Raw genomic sequence first — 19,400 nt, 5'->3', positions numbered from 1 at the left:
TTGTTCTATGTGTTTTTTTCTTCTGGGGTTCCTGGGCGCTATCATAATATGAATATTTTAATAAAAACAAGTCTTAAACGGGAGCAATAGAGAGTCATACAGCTTAAGGCCAGAAGGAACCACCAGATCACCCAGGAGTTAAACTGTAATATTGTTTTGTCCCTATGTAGCATATAAACAATGATCATATACATGGAGAGAAGAAGGAGTTTGTGTGCCGATGGCTGGATTGTTCCCGGGAGCAGAAGCCGTTCAAAGCCCAGTATATGTTGGTGGTACACATGAGGAGACACACAGGGGAAAAGCCACACAAATGCACTGTGAGTAAACAACACTGAGTTCCAGGCTATCCCACGGTGGATAGGATCACTTGAAGAGCACAATGGGACTGATTCTCCACTGCCTTGCCTTTTGGATAGCTGTTTTAGACCTGTGCAGAATGTTTGTGCCAACAGCACCACATCAACTTAGTAACATCATCTCTCCACTTTGTACGGTACAAGATAGGGTAGAATTAAGCCCAGTTTATCCACTAAATCGTCTGATGAATCCCTAACCCCTAGCGCATTGTTAAATAATGCAGAGGCATTTCCATGTGTGTTTAAAATCACTTTCCCTCACTGAGGAGTATCTGGATCCTAGTCCTGACCCCAAAATATTAGTGACTGTGTAATGGATTTTAGTGTTGAAACAAACATGAACATATTGTTACTATGCAGGTTTTTTTCTCTTATAATAGCTGTTTTACATGGTGCTGGAAATACTTTATTGAGGAATTGTGCCATATTTAAATGAAAGAAAAGAAACCCTCCATCTCATAGGATTTGGAAAGCTTCTAGTCTTTGAGATATCTGGGGATTTTTTTATTGGTTTAATTTTTCTCCAAGTCCAAGTGTGTAGAATAATCCCGATGTGCATGTTGTCTCCAGTTTGAAGGTTGTACAAAGGCCTACTCCAGACTAGAAAACTTGAAAACCCACTTGAGATCTCACACTGGAGAGAAACCATATGTGTGTGAACATGAGGGCTGCAACAAAGCATTCTCTAATGCCTCCGATCGAGCCAAGCACCAAAACAGGACTCATTCCAATGAGGTAAGCAAGCACCCAGGCAGTGAAAGGGCCCTGGCTGCCCACAGACATACTGCTGTCAAAAGAATGTATTGTGGAATGCAGACACAAAAATCCTCAAGAAACATGAAATAGGTAAGTTAACGACAGTAAATCATTTAACAGCATGGTCATCTAAAGAGGCTCCTTGTCATTTTATCAAGAATCAAAGAAGGGAACTGGCTGGCTGATCTAATGGAGACTTTGTGTGGTAACCAGTGAAAGGGCTGCAATCCAGTAATAATTTTCTCGCTCCCCGAAGTGGAGGGGACACTCAGCTCCCAAGGAGAGTTTTAAGCCTCCTATTGTTGTTCTATAGTGACATCTGCTGGCTAGTCAGGAACAGCGTTAACTCTGCCAGGAGTTTATTTGGAGTCTGATCCTATACGTTGCCGAGCACCATTGACTACTCACAAAGTGAATGGGAGCTAAGCAGGGGTTTTGCATCTTGCTAGAGATGCAGCAGGATTGGGATTTAGCTTCTTCAGCTGCTATTGGTAAATGTGGAAGAATCTTGAGGGCGTGGCTTTCCAAACTTCTGAGTTCTTCTCCCTACCCCTCTCTCTTTCCCTTTCAACTAGATTCTTCCCTAAATCTCATTCTTCCCTTCTCCTCAGTCTGTTCCCCTCTAGGCCTTGTAGAGAAATTAGCATTCTGGCTGATTGCATGGCCTGGAACCTGTGGTTCCTCTTCTCCCACAATCTCCCTCCATTTCCAAACCAAGCTCATCTTTCTTTGGTGATTTCCCACCACATCCGTCACAGCAATTCACTAGGACTAGCATTCTCTTCAAATTTTGCAGTCGCTGTAGCATCTGTGGGTCACAGGTGACCCAGACAGCATTGCACAGCTCCATACTCAGCTTAAACCTGGATGCATGTGTTCTACAAACTTCTAGACTTGCTGATACATAATGGTGGATTTAATGGTAAATTATTACAAAGATCAGGGGTAGGAGATTTACCTAAATCCGTCCAATACCTGATCTAAGCTTTGGGTTGGTTCATACTTTGTTGGAATCAATTTGTCCCTCCTGTCATAGCAATATGAGGCACAAACAAGGTGTGTTTTTGATCTGGATGCTTTGCTCTGCTTTTTAAGCTCTAGGTTGAATGTTCAACAGTCAATCACTAAATTTAGTTATCATCATCGATGGAACATCACTTTCTTGCATTGCAACAACAAAATCGAGCAAACAAATAAACCCCAAATCTTACCAGAAATGTACTTCACAATGAAGTGCGCTGATGCTATAGAACCAGACCCTCAGCTGGTGTAAACTGATGTAGCTCTATTGACTTCACTGGATTTAAAGAAGAGCTGATAAATTTATGACCTCGAATAATAGTTATAGTTATGCTAGATCAGAATGATGATGGTCATCAAATCCCATGCTTAGGCATTTAAACTGATGGCTTGTAGGGGATGATGTATGAATTCCCCCCTCAATAATTGGTCCAGTGCATCATAGAAGGATTTTGCTTTCCTCTCTGGACCACCCAGAGGCAGGATGCAGAATTAGATAAACCAGTGATCTGATCCAATATGGTAAATCCCATGGAGTCGATCTTCAGCTGGAGTACATTGTTGTAGCTTCGTTGACTTCAATGGAGTTATGGCAGAGGTTCTCAAACTTTTGTGCTGGTGACCCCTTTCACATAGCAAGCCACTGAGTGCAACCCCCCTTCTACATTTAAAACATATTTAACACTATTATAAATGTTGGAGGAAAAGTGGGGTTTGGGATGGAGGCTTGCGACCCCCCATGTAATAACCTCGCGACCTCCTAAGGGGTCCCGACCCCCAATTTGAGAACCCCTGAGTTATGGCAATTTACTCCAGCTGAGGATCTGCCTGTGTTCTTACTTTGTTACATATGTAGCAATAATGTGCATTGTGCTCCCTTCAAAGCCAAGGAAGAGGAATAGATTTTATTAGGTGTGGTCAATGCTGAGACAGTTTCACAATGTCATCACTTTATTAATGCATTCACTGTGGAAGAGTATAATTGTTACACTTACTGCACTCAAAGGAACTCTTAGGAATCCTACAAGGAAACCAAATCTAACTTCAGCCTTTCTTCCCACCTGATCTGGCAGAAACCATATGTTTGCAAGATACCAGGCTGCACAAAGCGCTACACAGACCCCAGTTCTCTCCGGAAACACGTGAAGACTGTGCATGGCCCCGAGGCACATGTCACCAAGAAGCAGCGTGGAGATATTCATCCAAGGCCTCCACCACCAAGAGACCCAGGCAGCCATTCTCAATCCAGATCACCAGGCCAGCAGACTCAGGGTGCAATTGGCGAGCAAAAGGACCTCAGCAACACTACCTCAAAGCGGGAAGAATGCCTCCAAGTGAAAGCTGTCAAGTCAGAAAAACCAATGGTATGCAACATACTGTGCTGCTTTGTTTCTTCCTCTCTATTATCATTATTTGTTAATAAACTTCAGTGCACTAGTTTTTTTTACAAAAGCATATATATTTTAAATGCTTTTAAAAACAGTAACAAACAGCACTTTAAAGGCGCCTGATTTTCAGAAAATACTAAGTTCTGAAAATCTGACTCCTTTAACGTCTCTCAAGTTCAGCACCTTAAAACTGAGGCACCTAAAATCACTAGTTGCTCTTGAAAATGTAGGCCATAGTCTTTAATTATGTGATTGCATATTCTATCTGAAAGCATGAAACATTTTTTCTCTACAAACTTAGGTACACAGGTTTCAGGGTAGCAGCCGTGTTAGTCTGTATCCTCAAAAAGAACAGGAGTACTTGTGGCACCTTAGAGACTAACAAATTTATTAGAGCATAAGCTTTCGTGGGCTACAACCCACTTCTTCGGATGCATCTAATAAATTTGTTAGTCTCTAAGGTGCCACAAGTACTCCTGTTCTTTTTTAGGTACACAGTTATCTAAGATATTTGATTATGAATCCACAGGTAATACCAAATATATGCATGCAAGGGGGCAGAGCCAATGTTGTGTGTTCAAACTCAACTTTCACATTTCCTCGGTGTTTAGTTGTGTATACTTAATTTTGCTTTCATATAGGTTTGTGCAATTAATTTCCTGGAGCATTTTAATCCTTTTAAAAAAAAGTCCCCAAGTCTATAAGAAGCAGGCACTGTTTCACTAGACCAGCTGACTCCTACCAACTAATAAACCAAAGCACTTGGACTCAGCATCTCAAATCTATCAATGGGAATTAGGCATTTAAATACCTTTGAGGATCTGGTCCTTGTAGGCCAGTGTTTGTTAGCATTGCAGGCTAAGTATAGTACACTTTGCTATGCTTGCATGTATATATACACCCTTAGAATTAAGAAGTCCTTAAGGCAGCATGAGCATCTCCTGCCCAGCCATCCAAACTATGCCAATTTATGCTAACAGAGGGTCCAGCCCAAAGAGTGCATTTAACCAGTTACACATGGTACAGGTAAATAACTACTATGTAAATGGTGGCTGTGATTTTCAGTAATGCTGAGCACTCAAAAATCTACAGAAGTCAGTGGGAGCTTTGGGGATTCCTCACCCTTGAAAATCAGGACAATATGTGTAAAAGACTAGCCAGTACTACAGAAATACAACATGTGTTTATAGTTTAGGGGCCATTGCTTCTGCTTTTGAAGTCAACAGGAAGTTTGTGATTAACTTCAATGGGAGCAGGATCATTTTCATAAGAACCTGTTCTGCAGGCTCTTAGTACCAAGCATACAGCTTACTGGCAGTCCTTGGGAATGGTGAGAAGTACTAAGCACTACTCTCTATCACAGGGGTTTGCAGGAACACTGCCTTAATTAATGTTTGTTCAATGCTTTGTAGGATTAAAGTGACCTATAATGAATGCTAAGCATCATCGTTATTATGACTATACTTGTAAGTCTGTATGTGTGAAGAAAAAAGTTAACAGATTTAGGGTATGTCTACACTACCTGCCAGATCGGCGGGCAGCGATCGATCCAGCGGGGATCGATTTATCGCGTCTAGTTTAGACGTGATAAATCGACCCCCCGAGCGCTCTCCCATCGACTCCTGTACTCCAGCTCGGTGAGAGGCGCAGGCAGAGTAGACGGGGGAGCGGCAGCAGTCGACTCACCGCTGTGAAGACATCACAGTAAGTCGATCTAAGTACATCGACTTCAGCTACATTATTCACGTAGCTGAAGTTGCGCAACTTAGATCGATCCCCCCCCAGTGTAGACCAGGCCTTAGATATAAAATCATGATTCTTGATGTATAGTATTGTTGTCTTATTAACTGATACTCTACAGAATTCACTATAAAAGCCAATTTCCTGTAGATGCAATATTATGGGCACACTTAAAATGTCTCAATAGTTAAGGTTCCACCGGGATTTTCCTTTAATGGGACTTTTGGAATATTATATGATTTTTAACTTTCCTTCCCTTTACATGTTAACTAATGATGGGGAATTATTTTCTTGGCTTATGGGAGGAGGGATGAATCAATAATAAATGCCAACATTTATTTCCCAGACCTTCATTGCGATCTGCACAGACTGTTGCACGGAAAAATCAAGGAGCTCCACATGGATGCAGCAGTTTGCTTGTGTAGATTACAATGCAGGATCAAGGTCTTACTGTTAGGGCTTGTCTACATGAACAATTGGACTGTGGCAAGCGGGGGTGTGAATCTTCCCCTCACTAGTCTGATGTGGACCAGCTGTCCATGAGCACTCTGCTGGGTGCGCATTGACAGTTCATTAATATGCTTTGAGATAGTCCCATTTCAAAGAGGATTGGATCAAAGTGCTCTAACAAACTGCTAGCTCATATCAACGGGGTGCACGAGGGCAGTTAGAGTGCAGCAGGCTTGTGTGGCTCCCCCCGCAGCTTCCCAGGGTCTAATTGTTTGTGTAGACAAGCTCCGTGGCTCTAGTTTTCAAACCAGACCCCCTTATTGGGAGAACAACATGGCCCCATAATTACCAGCCCCCGCTATTTTGTGTCCATAGTTTATTCCTGTTTTCCCCTCGCAATTCATTGTCTATCGATTAAAAGCACTGTTTAAGAGCTAGGTATTTATTATTAATTATTATTATTATTATTGTTGTTCACTGCAATCACAGAATTGGATCAGCCAAAATAGAGGTGTGGTTTGACAGATGTAAGCCCTCCAAGTTCAGCTACTACATTTTGGTACACATTTTTCAAACAAAAAATGGTTTCATCAAAAATTGCCTTTTCTCCAAACGGAAAATTTTCACAGATTTTTTTTTTAAATTTTCTACTTTTGAACTAAATTGAAAAATGAAAAATGTAGCTTTTTTCTGGTTTTTAGTTTATTGCTTATCTGTTTTGTCTGCCCCCTTCCAACATCAAAATAGAAAAAAGAAAAAGTGGGTGGAAATGGGGAAACAAGATCAAAAGAGTGTGGAAGAAAACAGAAAAAAAATTGAAAATAAAAATTGCAATAAAAATGATTGTGAAAAAATTCAAATAAAGGACAAGGTGTGTGTGTGGGAAGCAGGGGCTGGGTTTTTTTAAACCAGGGGAACAAAAATAACGTTGTAATTTTGAGTTAATGTTTGTTAGGTGTTTTCATTTTTTACTAGATCTATTAAATAATGAAATATTTTCTCTAAGTAACTACCTCTAGTGCACCCTTCTCTCAAGGGGGATAGAACTAGATAAAAAAGTTAACTCATTCTCTGCCATATCTGGATTCACAATATCTTCACGCCATTGGGGAATAAAAAGCCAGATCCTTCAGTCTCTACTCACATAATCCTAACTCTGCTTAGTAGCTTCAATACCTACCAGGGTAGGAGTTACTCCATGACTAAGGTTTACCACTTCAAACCCAAATTAGGTAATAGTTTTCAGTTAATAATACTCCAAGGGTCCAGTGTAACTCTCACTGTAGTCAAAAGGCAGTCGTCTGTTGACTTTAGTAGATATTACATTAAGCTCTGCGGGCCCAAGTCATTCCTGCCACTCTTACTTAGGTGAGTAGTCCATTGCTATTAATGAAACTAGTTGAGTAAGAGGCACTAGGAAAGCTTTGCAGGACTGGGCCTTAAAACAAGTTAGTGTTTTATGAATGGTATTGAATATTTCCCACTGTAAATCAGCTCTACAAATAGGTGATTAAAATGTAATGTAGTTGTCCTTCTTTTCTTGGTTTTCATTGCTATATGAGTTAAGATATGTCCCTTGTTTTTCTACTAATCCAATGTTTCTTCTGTCTAATGCTCTTAAATGTCTTGTTCTAACTTCCTAAGGACAGTGGGTAATAAGGTGAGGGGATTTAAACATCTCAACTTTTTTCATTGCAACATTTTTTTCTTTTTTGAGTCTTTTGCTTCTTGTCAAATCATTCTTTCATTTAGTAAGAAGCATTCCAGCAGACACATTTCCACATATGTGTAACGAACATTTTGCAAAACACTTGGCATGTGAAATAGCTAGATTACGCTTGTGAAATAGTTCCAGATGCATTTGTTTGTATATATCATATTTATGTATATACATATCTATAGAGATATATTCCCATGATCATTTTCTCTACTTCTGACTCATTTTGACCAATTTGTGTGGCTACAAGAACAGGCTTCTGATCATTAGCATTCTTTATTTAACTCTTGTACAATGGGTGCAAGCTCACTGCTCCCAGATAACATTTATTCTTTAGTGCCCTCACCAAATCTGCAGTGACCAAGATTTGGAAGTGTACCACATTCCATGTGGACTTATAAATTACAAGCATTATCATTGATATTAGAAATAATTAAAATTATTATTACACCCAAATATTCATCACAGTCACACTAAGCCACCACTCTGGCACAGGCTTGTATCTTTATTCACTTTGTTGTTAGAATGCAAAGACATCACTGATAACTACAAAATTCTAGTTAGCCGTCCTAGACAAGAGTTTGCACAAAGATCACATGGTGACTGAAAATGCAAAAGCCTAAAAGTAAAATAATAAAATAGATATGTGTTTATGAAGCTGTTCTTGGAAGCAAAATGATTTTGCATGTCATACAGATCTGTGGTTATAATCGCTAACTGGTGCATCCTAGAATGAAGTATTACTCCTAAAGAACCCTTCCCCCCCCCGCTCTCTCTTTCTCTCCCCTCCCCCCCCCCAATAATTTTCTCATTCATGTAGGGAAGATGCTCTTGAGTACTTCAAAGACCCTGTATTTTACAGCCGCAAGAATACCACTACAATAAAATAAACATTTCAGAGCATTGGTCTTACCTGTTTGTTTAAAAGAGAAGATGGAGTTGTGGCAGGTCAATGCCCCTTGTAGAATATCACTTTGGGCGGTGATCGTGTCACAAGTCTGGGAGATCTCCAAGAAAGTGAAAATTTTGATTCAGTAGATGGCTATCTTCCCAGTGAGGATACGTCTATACTGGATTTGAAGGTGTAATTTCCAGCCCAGGTTGACATACCTGCGCTAGCTCTTATCAAGTTAACATGCTAAAAATAGCAGTGTGGTAGCTGCAACAGGCTAGCTGCCCCAAGTGCAATTCCGCCTGAAACATGTGTACGCACTTGAGGTGGTTAGCCTGTCCTGGTACACTCACCACTGCGACATCACTTCTATTTTTAGCATGCTGCTCGATCAGAGCTAGCACGGGTATATCTACTGGGGCTGGAGATTACACATCCAGCTCCAATGCAGACATAGTACTGAGAAGGTGTTACATTTGAGTGTGCTGCTGGAGTCTTCCATATGATGTTTTGTTCTTTGCATTAATGCAAAGAGAACTTGTAATCAGCAAATATGTTGTTTTATTCTAACTTTATGTCCATCCAACCCCATTGAAACCAGAGTCTGCTCCCAGCTGAAGCATGCAGAACTGTGTCTGCATTCAGAGTCCTGCACTGCAGTGTGACAGATGACTTGACTTCAGAACAACAGCACCTATTTTACTCATATGGGACATAAAGCTGAGGTCCTTACTACTTGTGGCCAGTCAGAAATCGTGGTCCAAGGGTGCTGAGATAAAGCTGATATTAAGTTATATTTTTACATTGACATTTTTTTCATTTCTCATTATATGCCAAAGTTTAAACCCTCAAATGCTTGGAACAGTGCATCTGTACTTCTTGAATATTATCAAATACTTCAAATTCTTTGCCTCTATACTTTTTTTTAAAAAAGCCCAATGTTTTTGGGTGGTTGTTGTTTTTTTGCAAGCCTAGCACTATAAGTTAGCCCCAGTGTCTTGGTCAAATTCCAATTTGGGTAATTACTTTCAAATTATCTAAATTTGGTCCTGGTCCATGACTGCGGGCTCCTAGGCAACACAATAATACAAGTAATAGTAATAATAAAATGTATCCTGTAATTGGATACAGGATATATATGAAACCTGTAAAGTAATTTAATTGTTCTGGGATCTTTTCCGATGAATAGCGTAATATAGATTTAATGTACTCTCTGTTAGTAAGATGCTGAGATAAATTTTAACACTGGGGGAGGAGGGGTTCTCAATAGTTTTCAGTGTGGTTAAAAGTCAAGTAGTCGTGTACCAGAAAGCCTTTAATCAAAGATCATTGTCATCTGTTTAAGCCTAGCTTTTAGGTTCATTTGTTTTCCTTTGACTCAATGTGGAATAATATCTGTTCATGAGGTACATTGAAATCAATTCATTAGCATTCTTTGCCTAATCCTAATTATCATTCATTTCTTATTTCACTCCAACAGACATCTCAGCCAAGCCCTGGTGGTCAGTCTACATGCAGCAGCGAACAGTCCCCCATCAGCAACTATTCCAACCATGGGATCGAGCTTAATCTGACCAGTGGAGGTAGTGTAGGAGACCTCAGTGTCATTGATGAAACCCCAATCATGGACTCTACCATTTCCACAGCAACCACAGCACTTGGCTTACAGGCCAGAAGGAACATGACAGGGACCAAATGGATGGAGCAAGTCAAATTAGAAAGGTTGAAACAAGTTAATGGAGTGCTTCCAAGACTGAATCCCATTCCACCTTCAAAAGCCCCAACCTTGCCACCTCTCATAGGAAATGGTGAGATATGCATAACTGGATTAATCGTACTTTCATTCTTTAAATTCGTCCTCTTAGGGCTTGATGTTTCAGGACTTACACGAACTGTACAACTCATGAAATTCAGTGGGAGTTCTACTTACCTAGGAGCTGTAAGACACCTACATTTTTCAATATATATATATTTTCCGTTTAAATTAGAAATTGTACTATACTGGTAGAAATTGGTAATCCCATAGTTTATATTCCTGGAAGTGAATATTGGTGGTCTGATTATCATGCTTGAAATACTTAGATTCCCTGGAACCAAACATTCGATTCACAGCATCATTTTAGCCCTGCATCCTTCTAAGGTAGAGAAATTAAATACCATGCAGTTTATTGTGTGGTATTCTTTCAAGTGAGGCCTTTAAACCTCAGATCCTATCTGCTTTGCATAGTCGTCATAGACTACATTTTGAAGTGGGCTTTAACATGGTCTCTATTTGCAAATGCACTGATAGTTGCACGTGGAGATGATAATGCTCAAAAAATGCATGTATAGTTTCGTACATGAATCACATGGAGGTGTGCTGGACCCTAAAGATTCCATAGCACTTTCTACAAGAGATTGGGTTTGACTTGGTGCCCTTGGGCAATATTTCTCCTCCCAACACTTTGGGCAACCTACTGTGAACCAGTTGGCTGCTGCTGTCCACCCTAGTAGTGACTGCATATCTGTGGTATTATATGTACATAGTTTGTGAAGTGCATTCAAGAAAAGGAATGACATAAAGGTGATGATGATGCTTACATTATGTTTATTAAAAGGAGGAACTGGGATAGATGTTTTGCAGTTGTTTTAAATAATATGCAAATATGAAAGAATTCTTTAAAAATTACTCTAATTTCCAATTTGTATATTTTGCCATCTAGACTTAGATTATCACATGAATGCCAGTTCAATTAGTTACAAAAATCTAAAAAGCTTTTTTTAAGAATATGGGAAACCTGTTTCTCTAGTCGGTGTCAATCAGAGTAGCTCCATTTTAGTCGATGGAACTACACTGGATGACAACTGAGGATGTGTTGGGGCTCACATTGAAATGATGTTCTTGAATCTGTGAGCCCCTATACAAGAGTGCTATTTAGCCCTACTTCTGATTAGAAAACGGTCTTGACTTCCTAGAATCATATGGGTATTTCCTTGAAATGCCTGTTACTTGTCTCAGAATCTAAGCGTTTTCTACAGTTGGTCCTGATTAATATTCATTTATCTGTGAATTTTACCATCAGGTATCCAGTCAAGCAGCAGCTGCAGTTTAGGAGGATCCATGACTATTCTACCCAACAGAAATGAAATTTCAAGTATGGACATCACAGTGTTAAACATGCTGAACAGGAGGGACAGCAGCACCAGCACAATTAGTTCTGCCTACTTGAGTAGCCGTAGGTCCTCTGGAATTTCACCTTGCTTTTCCAGTCGGAGATCCAGTGATGCTTCCCAAGCTGAGGGAAGGCCTCAGAACATGAGTGTCGCCGACTCCTATGACCCCATCTCGACTGATGCCTCCAGGCGATCCAGTGAAGTGAGTCAGTGTGATGGCCTGCCAAGCCTACTCAGCCTCACCCCAGCCCAGCAATACAGGCTGAAAGCTAAATATGCAGCAGCTACTGGTGGACCCCCACCAACTCCACTGCCTAACATGGAGAGGATGAGCCTCAAAACAAGGATGGCGCTGTTGGGTGATTGCAGGGAGTCTGGAGTATCTCCTCTGCCTCCAGTAAATGCTCCTCGTAGATGTAGTGATGGTGGGGCAAATAGTTATAACAGGAGGCATTTTCTGGCTCATGATGTGCTGGGAAATGGGACAAGGAGAGCCAGTGATCCAGTAAGAATGGTTTCCGACAACCTTTCTCTGCCTAGAGTCCAGCGATTCAACAGTCTTAATAGCTTTAACCCTCCTGTTTTGCCTCCATCTATGGAAAAGCGAAACTTTATTCTTCAGAACTACACCCGCTCTGATGGCGGCCTGTTCCGTAACACCTACTCCCCATGTCCTCCGAGTATCAGTGAGAATGTTACCATGGAGGCTGCTACCATGGAAGCGGATGGTGGTCTAAATGATGAGGATCTCTTGCCAGATGATGTGGTTCAGTATTTGAATTCCCAGAACCAAAGCATGTATGACCATTTGCCAAACGATGTCCTGGACAATAACAAAGTGCATCACGGGTCAGCAATAGGGAATAACAACTTTCACCAGGCCCCTTCACCAAACAGTCAACAGACCAGCTCTGAAGCAAACAAAAGCGACCTGCCAATCCAGTGGAATGAAGTAAGCTCAGGAAGTTCTGACTTGTCTCCTTCAAAAATGAAATGTGGTCCACGCTCGGCAATCCAACAAACTCGAGCTTTTGGACTATATAACAATATGATGGTCCAGCAGCAGAACCTGGAGAGAAATGGTATGGGCCAACAAAATGGCTATCAACATCTTGTGGAAAACAGCAGCTCTTACAGTTTACATCAGAACATGATTATCAGCAACAACACCACCAGTAACTCTTTCAACATGCAGGCAAATAAGGCACAGCCATATGGTGAAAGCATCACCAGACAACCAATGATTTCTGGGGCAATGGACAGTTCCTGTGGCATAGTGATTCAAGGGCAGAAGTTGAGGAACAACAGCATGCTAATAAACAAGAGTCAGCAAAACTTTGGCCATCCCATGGTGCCAGGTGAGCAATCTGTCAGTATGGCTAATGGGATGCAGAGTAGAAATACGATAGAACAGGAATACCTGCAGAATCAGCCAATAGGGGAAGGCATTCATTATCAGGGAGTCAATCAAACCAATCAAATGATGTTAGGGCAGGTTAGTCCTACCTCACAAATGAGCCTTTGTCAAGGGCCACAGAGTTCTCCACCAATGTCTCACAACATTGTAAATCAGCAATCAGGTTTGGTGGTGACAAAGAGCTACCAGCCATGTGCCAACTATGGAGGCAACAGACGGCAAAACATGCTGAGAAACAACCTGGCACAACAGCAAGGATTTATAAGTGATGCAAACCAGACATACAGGGTAAATGGCATTAAGATGGAGATGCAAGGTCAATCACAACAGTTCTGCTCTAATATGCAGAATTACTCTGGTCAGTTATATGACCAATCCATGGGCTTTACTCAGCAAGCTATGAAAACAGGTTCTTTCTCTATTTCGGAAGCTAACTGCCTGCTGCAGGGGACTGGTATTCCAAATTCGTCTGAGCTTCTTTCCCCAGGGGCTAACCAGGTGACAAGCACAGTTGACAGCATTGACAGCAACAGCCTAGAAGGTGTGCAGATTGATTTTGATGCTATCATAGATGATGAGGACCATGCCAGCTTAATTTCAGGAGCCCTGAGTCCGAGTATCATTCAGAATCTCTCACACAATTCTTCACGCCTCACCACTCCCCGAGCGTCTCTTACATTCCCAGCTATGCCTGTGAGCACAACAAACATGGCTATTGGGGACATGAGTTCTTTGTTGACCTCACTTGCAGAAGAAAGCAAGTTTCTTGCTGTTATGCAATAGACATGGGGAAAAAAACTTAGGAGATAACCGATAAAAAGTGACTCATTTTTTAGTTGTGTATGTATTTTAGCAATCTCATCTCACCTAAATGGGATGTGTTTCAAGTATATTCCTTTTATGGAATAAGGACTCTGAAAACCCTAAAGTGTTCTAGGGAGAAACTGTCTTCCATTTCGGTTTTGAATCAGTATTGTTAGACCCACTCCTCTCTCTCTTTTTTTAAATGTCTGTATACTTTTTTTCTTTTTTTATTGTAAACCAATGTAAACGTGTGAAGTGCATGTTTTGTTTTGTTTTTTAAAGGAAGGTCTAATGAAATGACTTTGCAATTTTCTTTTACTCAAAGGAAACACAGTCTTGTATGATTGTTGCCAATGTTTTTATTTATGTAGGCACCAAACAACTAGGCATGATATACAGAGTACATACAGTGAGTAAAGAGAGCTTCTGTGAATGCATTGCTGTAAGGTGGACAGCCAATCTACGAACAAATCTACTCATACTGCTCCCTGATCATGTACCCCTACTTGTGTGGCAAAAGATATCTGGGGCTTGTGCAAAAAGAAATGAAAAAGCATCAAACTTTTTTGTCCCAAATGAGTCTGTGTGTATGTACACACGCCCACATACACAGACCTTGCACTTCAACTGTTGAGCCGAAACTGTACCGTTTCTATGACAACCCCCTTTTGGAGGGTTTAAAAATCCCTTTGTGAACACAATTCACATATTTAGCAGAATTTGGTCTACATTTTTTTCAGACGTTATTCGACAAGAGGAGAACAAAAATAAATGGATGGCTGGTGATTTGGGTATTTTTTATACTCTTCATCAAATACAGCATTAATTTTTGTAATAAAATGGTATACATGGTTAGCTCCTTGTTCTGCACTATTGAAACTAATGGAAGTTTTGCCATTTGCTTTAGTGAGTGCAGAAACAAGCACTAAGGTCCAGATGCTCAAAGGTATTTGGGTGCCTTACTCCCATTGATTTTAATGAGAGTTAAGTGCCTAAATACCTTTGAGGCTTTGGGCCTAAGTCCATAAGGTAGCCCAATGTCATTTTAATTCAGTTGGAGGTTTTAAAATCAGCTACTCTTTGTCCTCAGAATAATTGCTCTTTCATAGAGTTTAGTATAAATCGTCACTATTCATTTGCAGCAGAGTACATATTTTTAATTAAATATGTAAACTCCTATTGACATACTACACAGTAACAACTTGAGAAGAATCATGAATCTATGAAAAAAAGATCTTTACAATCGCATTGATCCAATGGGCCCCATTGGTTCTCGGCGATCACAAGGGTGTTTAATACATTCCCAAAGCACTTTTTTTTTTTTTTTTAACATTTTAAAATCTAAACTTCTGATTTAAAAAAATAAACAAAGGAAGTGTCAATAAAGAAATTATATCCTGGTAAGGAGTCTTAGCTAAAGCTAAAAATGCAAACGAAATCCTTGGCACCAGCTTCCCTCTCATTTTGATTCCTTTCACTGGCTCTGCTTTGTCACACCAGCACAAATCTGAACTAACACCATTGATTTCAGTGGAGTTATGCCAGGTTTACACTGAGGTAATTGAGTACAGAATTTGGCCCATTATGTTGCTAGGTATCACAGCACATTTTGTAATTTAGGGCCTCTTCCTGCTCCCCCTAGCACAGGCAAAGCTCTCATAGATGCAGGAGTGAGTCCTGAACTCTTGAGGGTAAAATTAACCCCTGTGCAGAAGACCTACACAAGGTCTATCCCCTGCATAAGTCTAATTGAAAACCTATTTTGAATGCTTACAGGGATCTTAAACGAGGCCTAACGTTTATGCCTCTCCTGCTGTACATGTGTGAATTTCACCCACAAGTAGTAGATTTTTTGAGGAAGCTTTTAGTTAAATGTTAGTGAGAATAGGAGCCCACTTTAAAGTCTAGCATAACTTTAGGGTGTGAGTTCCACATACTTAAAGCCTGTGTTATTGTTGTTACTCAGCTGCATTCAGAGTAAAATAAAACCCAGCTGACGTAGATCTCTTGTGAATATGTGTGAACAGAAGCTGTCTCAATCCAGTGTAATTTGCCGCTCCACTCAGCGCCATAAAAGTCCAAGGCGGAATTTCTAAATCAGTATGCAACGTAACAGGGAGCCAGTGTTGGAATAGTGTATATGCTCATTACAGTGTGTGGTACTGTGTTCTAAGTAACTCACATTTGAGATGTTTTGCAAGGGAAAGCCAGAGAACAAGAAATTTAAATACTCCAGAAAGAATAAGGCCCTTCGGCAGTAGCCTTACATCCTTCCTTGCTCAGATCCTACCTTCCTTGTCTTTCCGCACAGCTGTAACAAGCATTACAGAGCCGACACTGAGCATAAGCAAACTGAGAAATTTCTTAGGGCCATGAGCAGTTCATGGGGGAGGCCCTATATTCATTTTTTATCATAAGAACATGCCTGTTTTACACTAGTGGGGAGGGACCCCAAAATATTCCTGCTTGGGGGCTTAAATGGGTTCTGCCTATCAAGGTCCTGTTCATTGGCTTTTCCTCCCTCTGCCATTTCCCTCTCCCACTGTTCCATGCTGGTTTCCTTTCAAACCATGTTTCCTGCAATCCCTATGCAAACCATTGCCCCTGTTGCTTCCCTGCCATTGGTGGGAATCAGTAACAAGGGACGCAGGTTGCACTGGAATTGCAGGCACTATGGCTAGGGAAGAGAGCCAGCAGGTCAAATCTCACAGTGTGAGTCAAGACTTGCATCTCCGTGGCTGGAGAACATCCCTCATTCTCAGCAGAGTGGCCCTGGAGAGCCCTTAGAAAACAGTATGTTTCCTAGTATTAAGCAGCTATAAGCCGGCCAGTTCTTTAAGGGTTATCAACAATCTTCAGTGACACTGAGACACAACAGAATTACACTGCGTACCATTAAATCACAATATTTACTGCTCCAGGTGTCATCTTTTACTTAGGGGCTTAGAAGGTATCATGGTACCCTAATTAGAGCTTACCCGTCCCCTCATGTGACACCCCCAGAGCAGGACCAATCAGCTGAGAAACTAAAACAGTCCACTGGGTTAAAAAGAGGGTGTTGCTCACAAAGCATTCTTGGTGAGGAGGTCCTCCATGCTAGAATGCACTTTCCTCTGGCCCTTTGATGGCCTCCCAGGCACCCTGGGAGGCCTGTCTTCTTTCCCTGGGAAGTGAAAGATAGCTGTTTAGTGCTGTTGGTCATGCTTTAAATTTACTGGGGAAGGAGTTCCACTTAGAAAGGGTTAGTAAATCATGAATAGCTGTTAAAAACATGTTACAGACATGAGCGGTATATGTTATGGAAGATCATAAGCAGAAGGTATTACAGCTGGTTACAATAATAATGATGCCTCACTTGTATATAGTGCTTTTCACAGTAGGTCTCAAAGCATTTTACAAATGATGTCAGTTTCATTATCCCCATTTTACAGAGGGGGAAACTGAGACACAAGGTGCTGAAGTGACTTGGCCAAGGTCATCCAGCAAGCCATTGGCCAAGGTGGGAAACAGAACCAATGTCTACCCTGTCCAGTGTCCTATCCAATAGGCCATATCGCCATAGTCACAAGCAACAAACAAGTGGCTGATTGTTAAAATATATATTAATCATTTATAGACTATTTATGGATGGAACCTTAATATAAAGTGTGACTAGTGTTGGAGTCGATGGCTTGGGGAAATCTCTCTTGGAGCCAGCCTGTAAATATTCTTGTTTAATTCTTGCTTTTAACTTTTGGATATGAGATAATCCATTATTAATTAGCACATTTGACAACTAAGTAAAAATGTGTTTCATAGATTTTTCCAGGAGAAGGGCCAATTAGATAAGCTAGTCTGATCTCCTGTCAATTACAGGCTATTAATTTTCATCCAGTTACCCCTTGCTTGAGCCCAATAACTTGTGTTTGCGTTTGGCTAAAGCAAAGCTCTCAGAAAGCATTGTTGGGTTGACAACAGCAAGAGATGGAGGAGCCACCATTTCCCTTGGTAGTTTGTTCTACTGGTTAAGCACTCTCCTGTTAAAAAGTTATGGCTAATTTGTCACCCTTTGGGCTTGTAATGCCTTTCTCTGCTAGATTAAAGAGCCCTCTGGTATCCAGTAGTTTCTCCTCAGGCAGGTCCTTACACACTGTATGCAGGTCATTACGTGTCTTCTTTTTGATAAGTGGAATGGATTGAACTCTTTAAATCTCTCACTGTGTGGCATTTTCTCCAGCCCTCAAATAACTATTGTGGCTCTTTTCTTCACTCTCGCCAATTTTTCAACCTCTTTTTTAAACCATGGGCACCAGAACTATATATAATACCTTAGTATTGATTGCATCAATGTCAAATACAGAGGGGGGAAAAGCTCACCTCCCCATTCCTACTCCTTTGCTTAAACATCCAATAATCATATTAGCCCTTTTTGCCACACCAGTTAGTATTTCAAGGGAAGTTGGCAGCCGGACTCTGTGCCCTCCCTCCCCAATTACTGTAAAGTGGTAAATGTGGTATTTAATGGCAGCCACTGTCCATAAGAATAGCAGTGGAAGCTCTGTCATGCTAAAAATCCATGTGTGTGTCTTCTCTCCAGCCTGACCTTTAATAGAGCTTTTTGGTCCCTTCAGCTTCCATCCTTGTTTGTCTTTAAGAGCATTGCTCTGGTTTGGATTTCCTTTTGCCAAAATGGAAGACCTGCTTGTGCCCTCCTGTGTGTTCAGTTGCATCCATCAGGTACAGTTGGATGTATGACAGGTACTTTTGGAGGCAGCGAAGGAGAAGTCCAGAATGGGTTTGATTTCAAGCACTGTGGACTTGGCTATCCCAATAGCAGTGTGGAATTTTAATCTCCTTCTAGGCAAGCTCCTAAAATGGTACTTGCATTTAAGGTTGGCTTTGTTTCTTTCATTTTTAAGATGAAACGGGCAGAATAATAGTTAATCTGCCCATGTTACACTATGGCTTGTCCTCTAAACAACAATGTTTCGATGTATGTGCCTTATTTTGTGTTGATCCTGTAAAAGAGAGGGACCAAGAACTATTGCCAAATTTTAGCTATAAGGCTGTGCGTACCATTCAGCTAATAGCACATACCACTGTTAATAGCGTCTGAAACGTCTTGTAAACCTCTGGTATTCATGTGTTATTGTTCTTGAATTGATAGAATGTCCTCTATTAAAAATTTACCGTTGTCAATCCTGCAGATGTGTAAGATAAAAGTGTTCATTTTTCACTTTTTTTTTTTAGATTTTTATAAAACTTGTAATCTTTTTTTTTAATGTGTAAATACATTTACCTACAGTAGGAATAGTGTTCGGATGTAATAGGCCTTAGTGGTCTTCATTTGATAAACCTACAGTTATGATCTGATGTTTCCCGAGCCTTAGATCGATCTGAAGGGTCTGTAGCACTGTGTACATATAAACTGTACTTCTGCTTTCAGAACCACTTAGCTCTTTTGTAACAAAGAAAAAATGTTTCTTACAATGTCAATAAAAACAAAACCTTTGTACTGAAGTTCTTAGCTTGCAGCTTTTTAAAAATGTCTCTGTGGTGGATGACAGGGAGGGAGCCCTGTTTGTTTAAATACTTACCATCTCTCTGCTTTCTGTTGATCTTCTTCCAGGTGTAATTTCTGATCATGTATCAGTTGGCGGGTTCTTCTGATGCATGTTTCCTTTTATGTTGGAATGATGGGCTGGGTTACTCCAAAGCATACCTT

The 19,400-nt window shown here is 40.7% G+C and overlaps 1 protein-coding gene across 9 annotated transcripts in view; it reads left to right on the top strand.

The window, feature by feature from the left end:
* Window positions 1–13,993, top strand: part of GLI3 (GLI family zinc finger 3) — a 244,377-nt gene extending 230,384 nt beyond the window's left edge. For 5 of the 9 annotated variants that reach the window (XM_024106445.3, XM_065583838.1, XM_065583836.1 and 2 more), the window contains 5 exons: window positions 171–320; window positions 930–1,094; window positions 3,209–3,499; window positions 9,803–10,130; window positions 11,385–13,993. In XM_024106445.3, coding sequence (XP_023962213.2) covers window positions 171–320; window positions 930–1,094; window positions 3,209–3,499; window positions 9,803–10,130; window positions 11,385–13,675 — 3,225 coding nt within the window. In that variant the 3' untranslated portion in view covers window positions 13,676–13,993. The remainder of the gene's footprint in view (window positions 1–170; window positions 321–929; window positions 1,095–3,208; window positions 3,500–9,802; window positions 10,131–11,384) is intronic. The other 4 variants (XM_065583839.1, XM_042844778.2, XM_065583840.1 and 1 more) reach the window with 1 other exon arrangement.
* Window positions 13,994–19,400: the final 5,407 nt, after the last annotated feature.

This window comes from Chrysemys picta, chromosome 2, assembly GCF_011386835.1.
Source record: "Chrysemys picta bellii isolate R12L10 chromosome 2, ASM1138683v2, whole genome shotgun sequence".
Classification (NCBI taxonomy): Eukaryota; Metazoa; Chordata; order Testudines; family Emydidae; genus Chrysemys; species Chrysemys picta.
The sequence above is the reverse complement of the archived record's forward strand: the minus strand, read 5'-3'. Positions and strand labels throughout refer to the sequence as shown.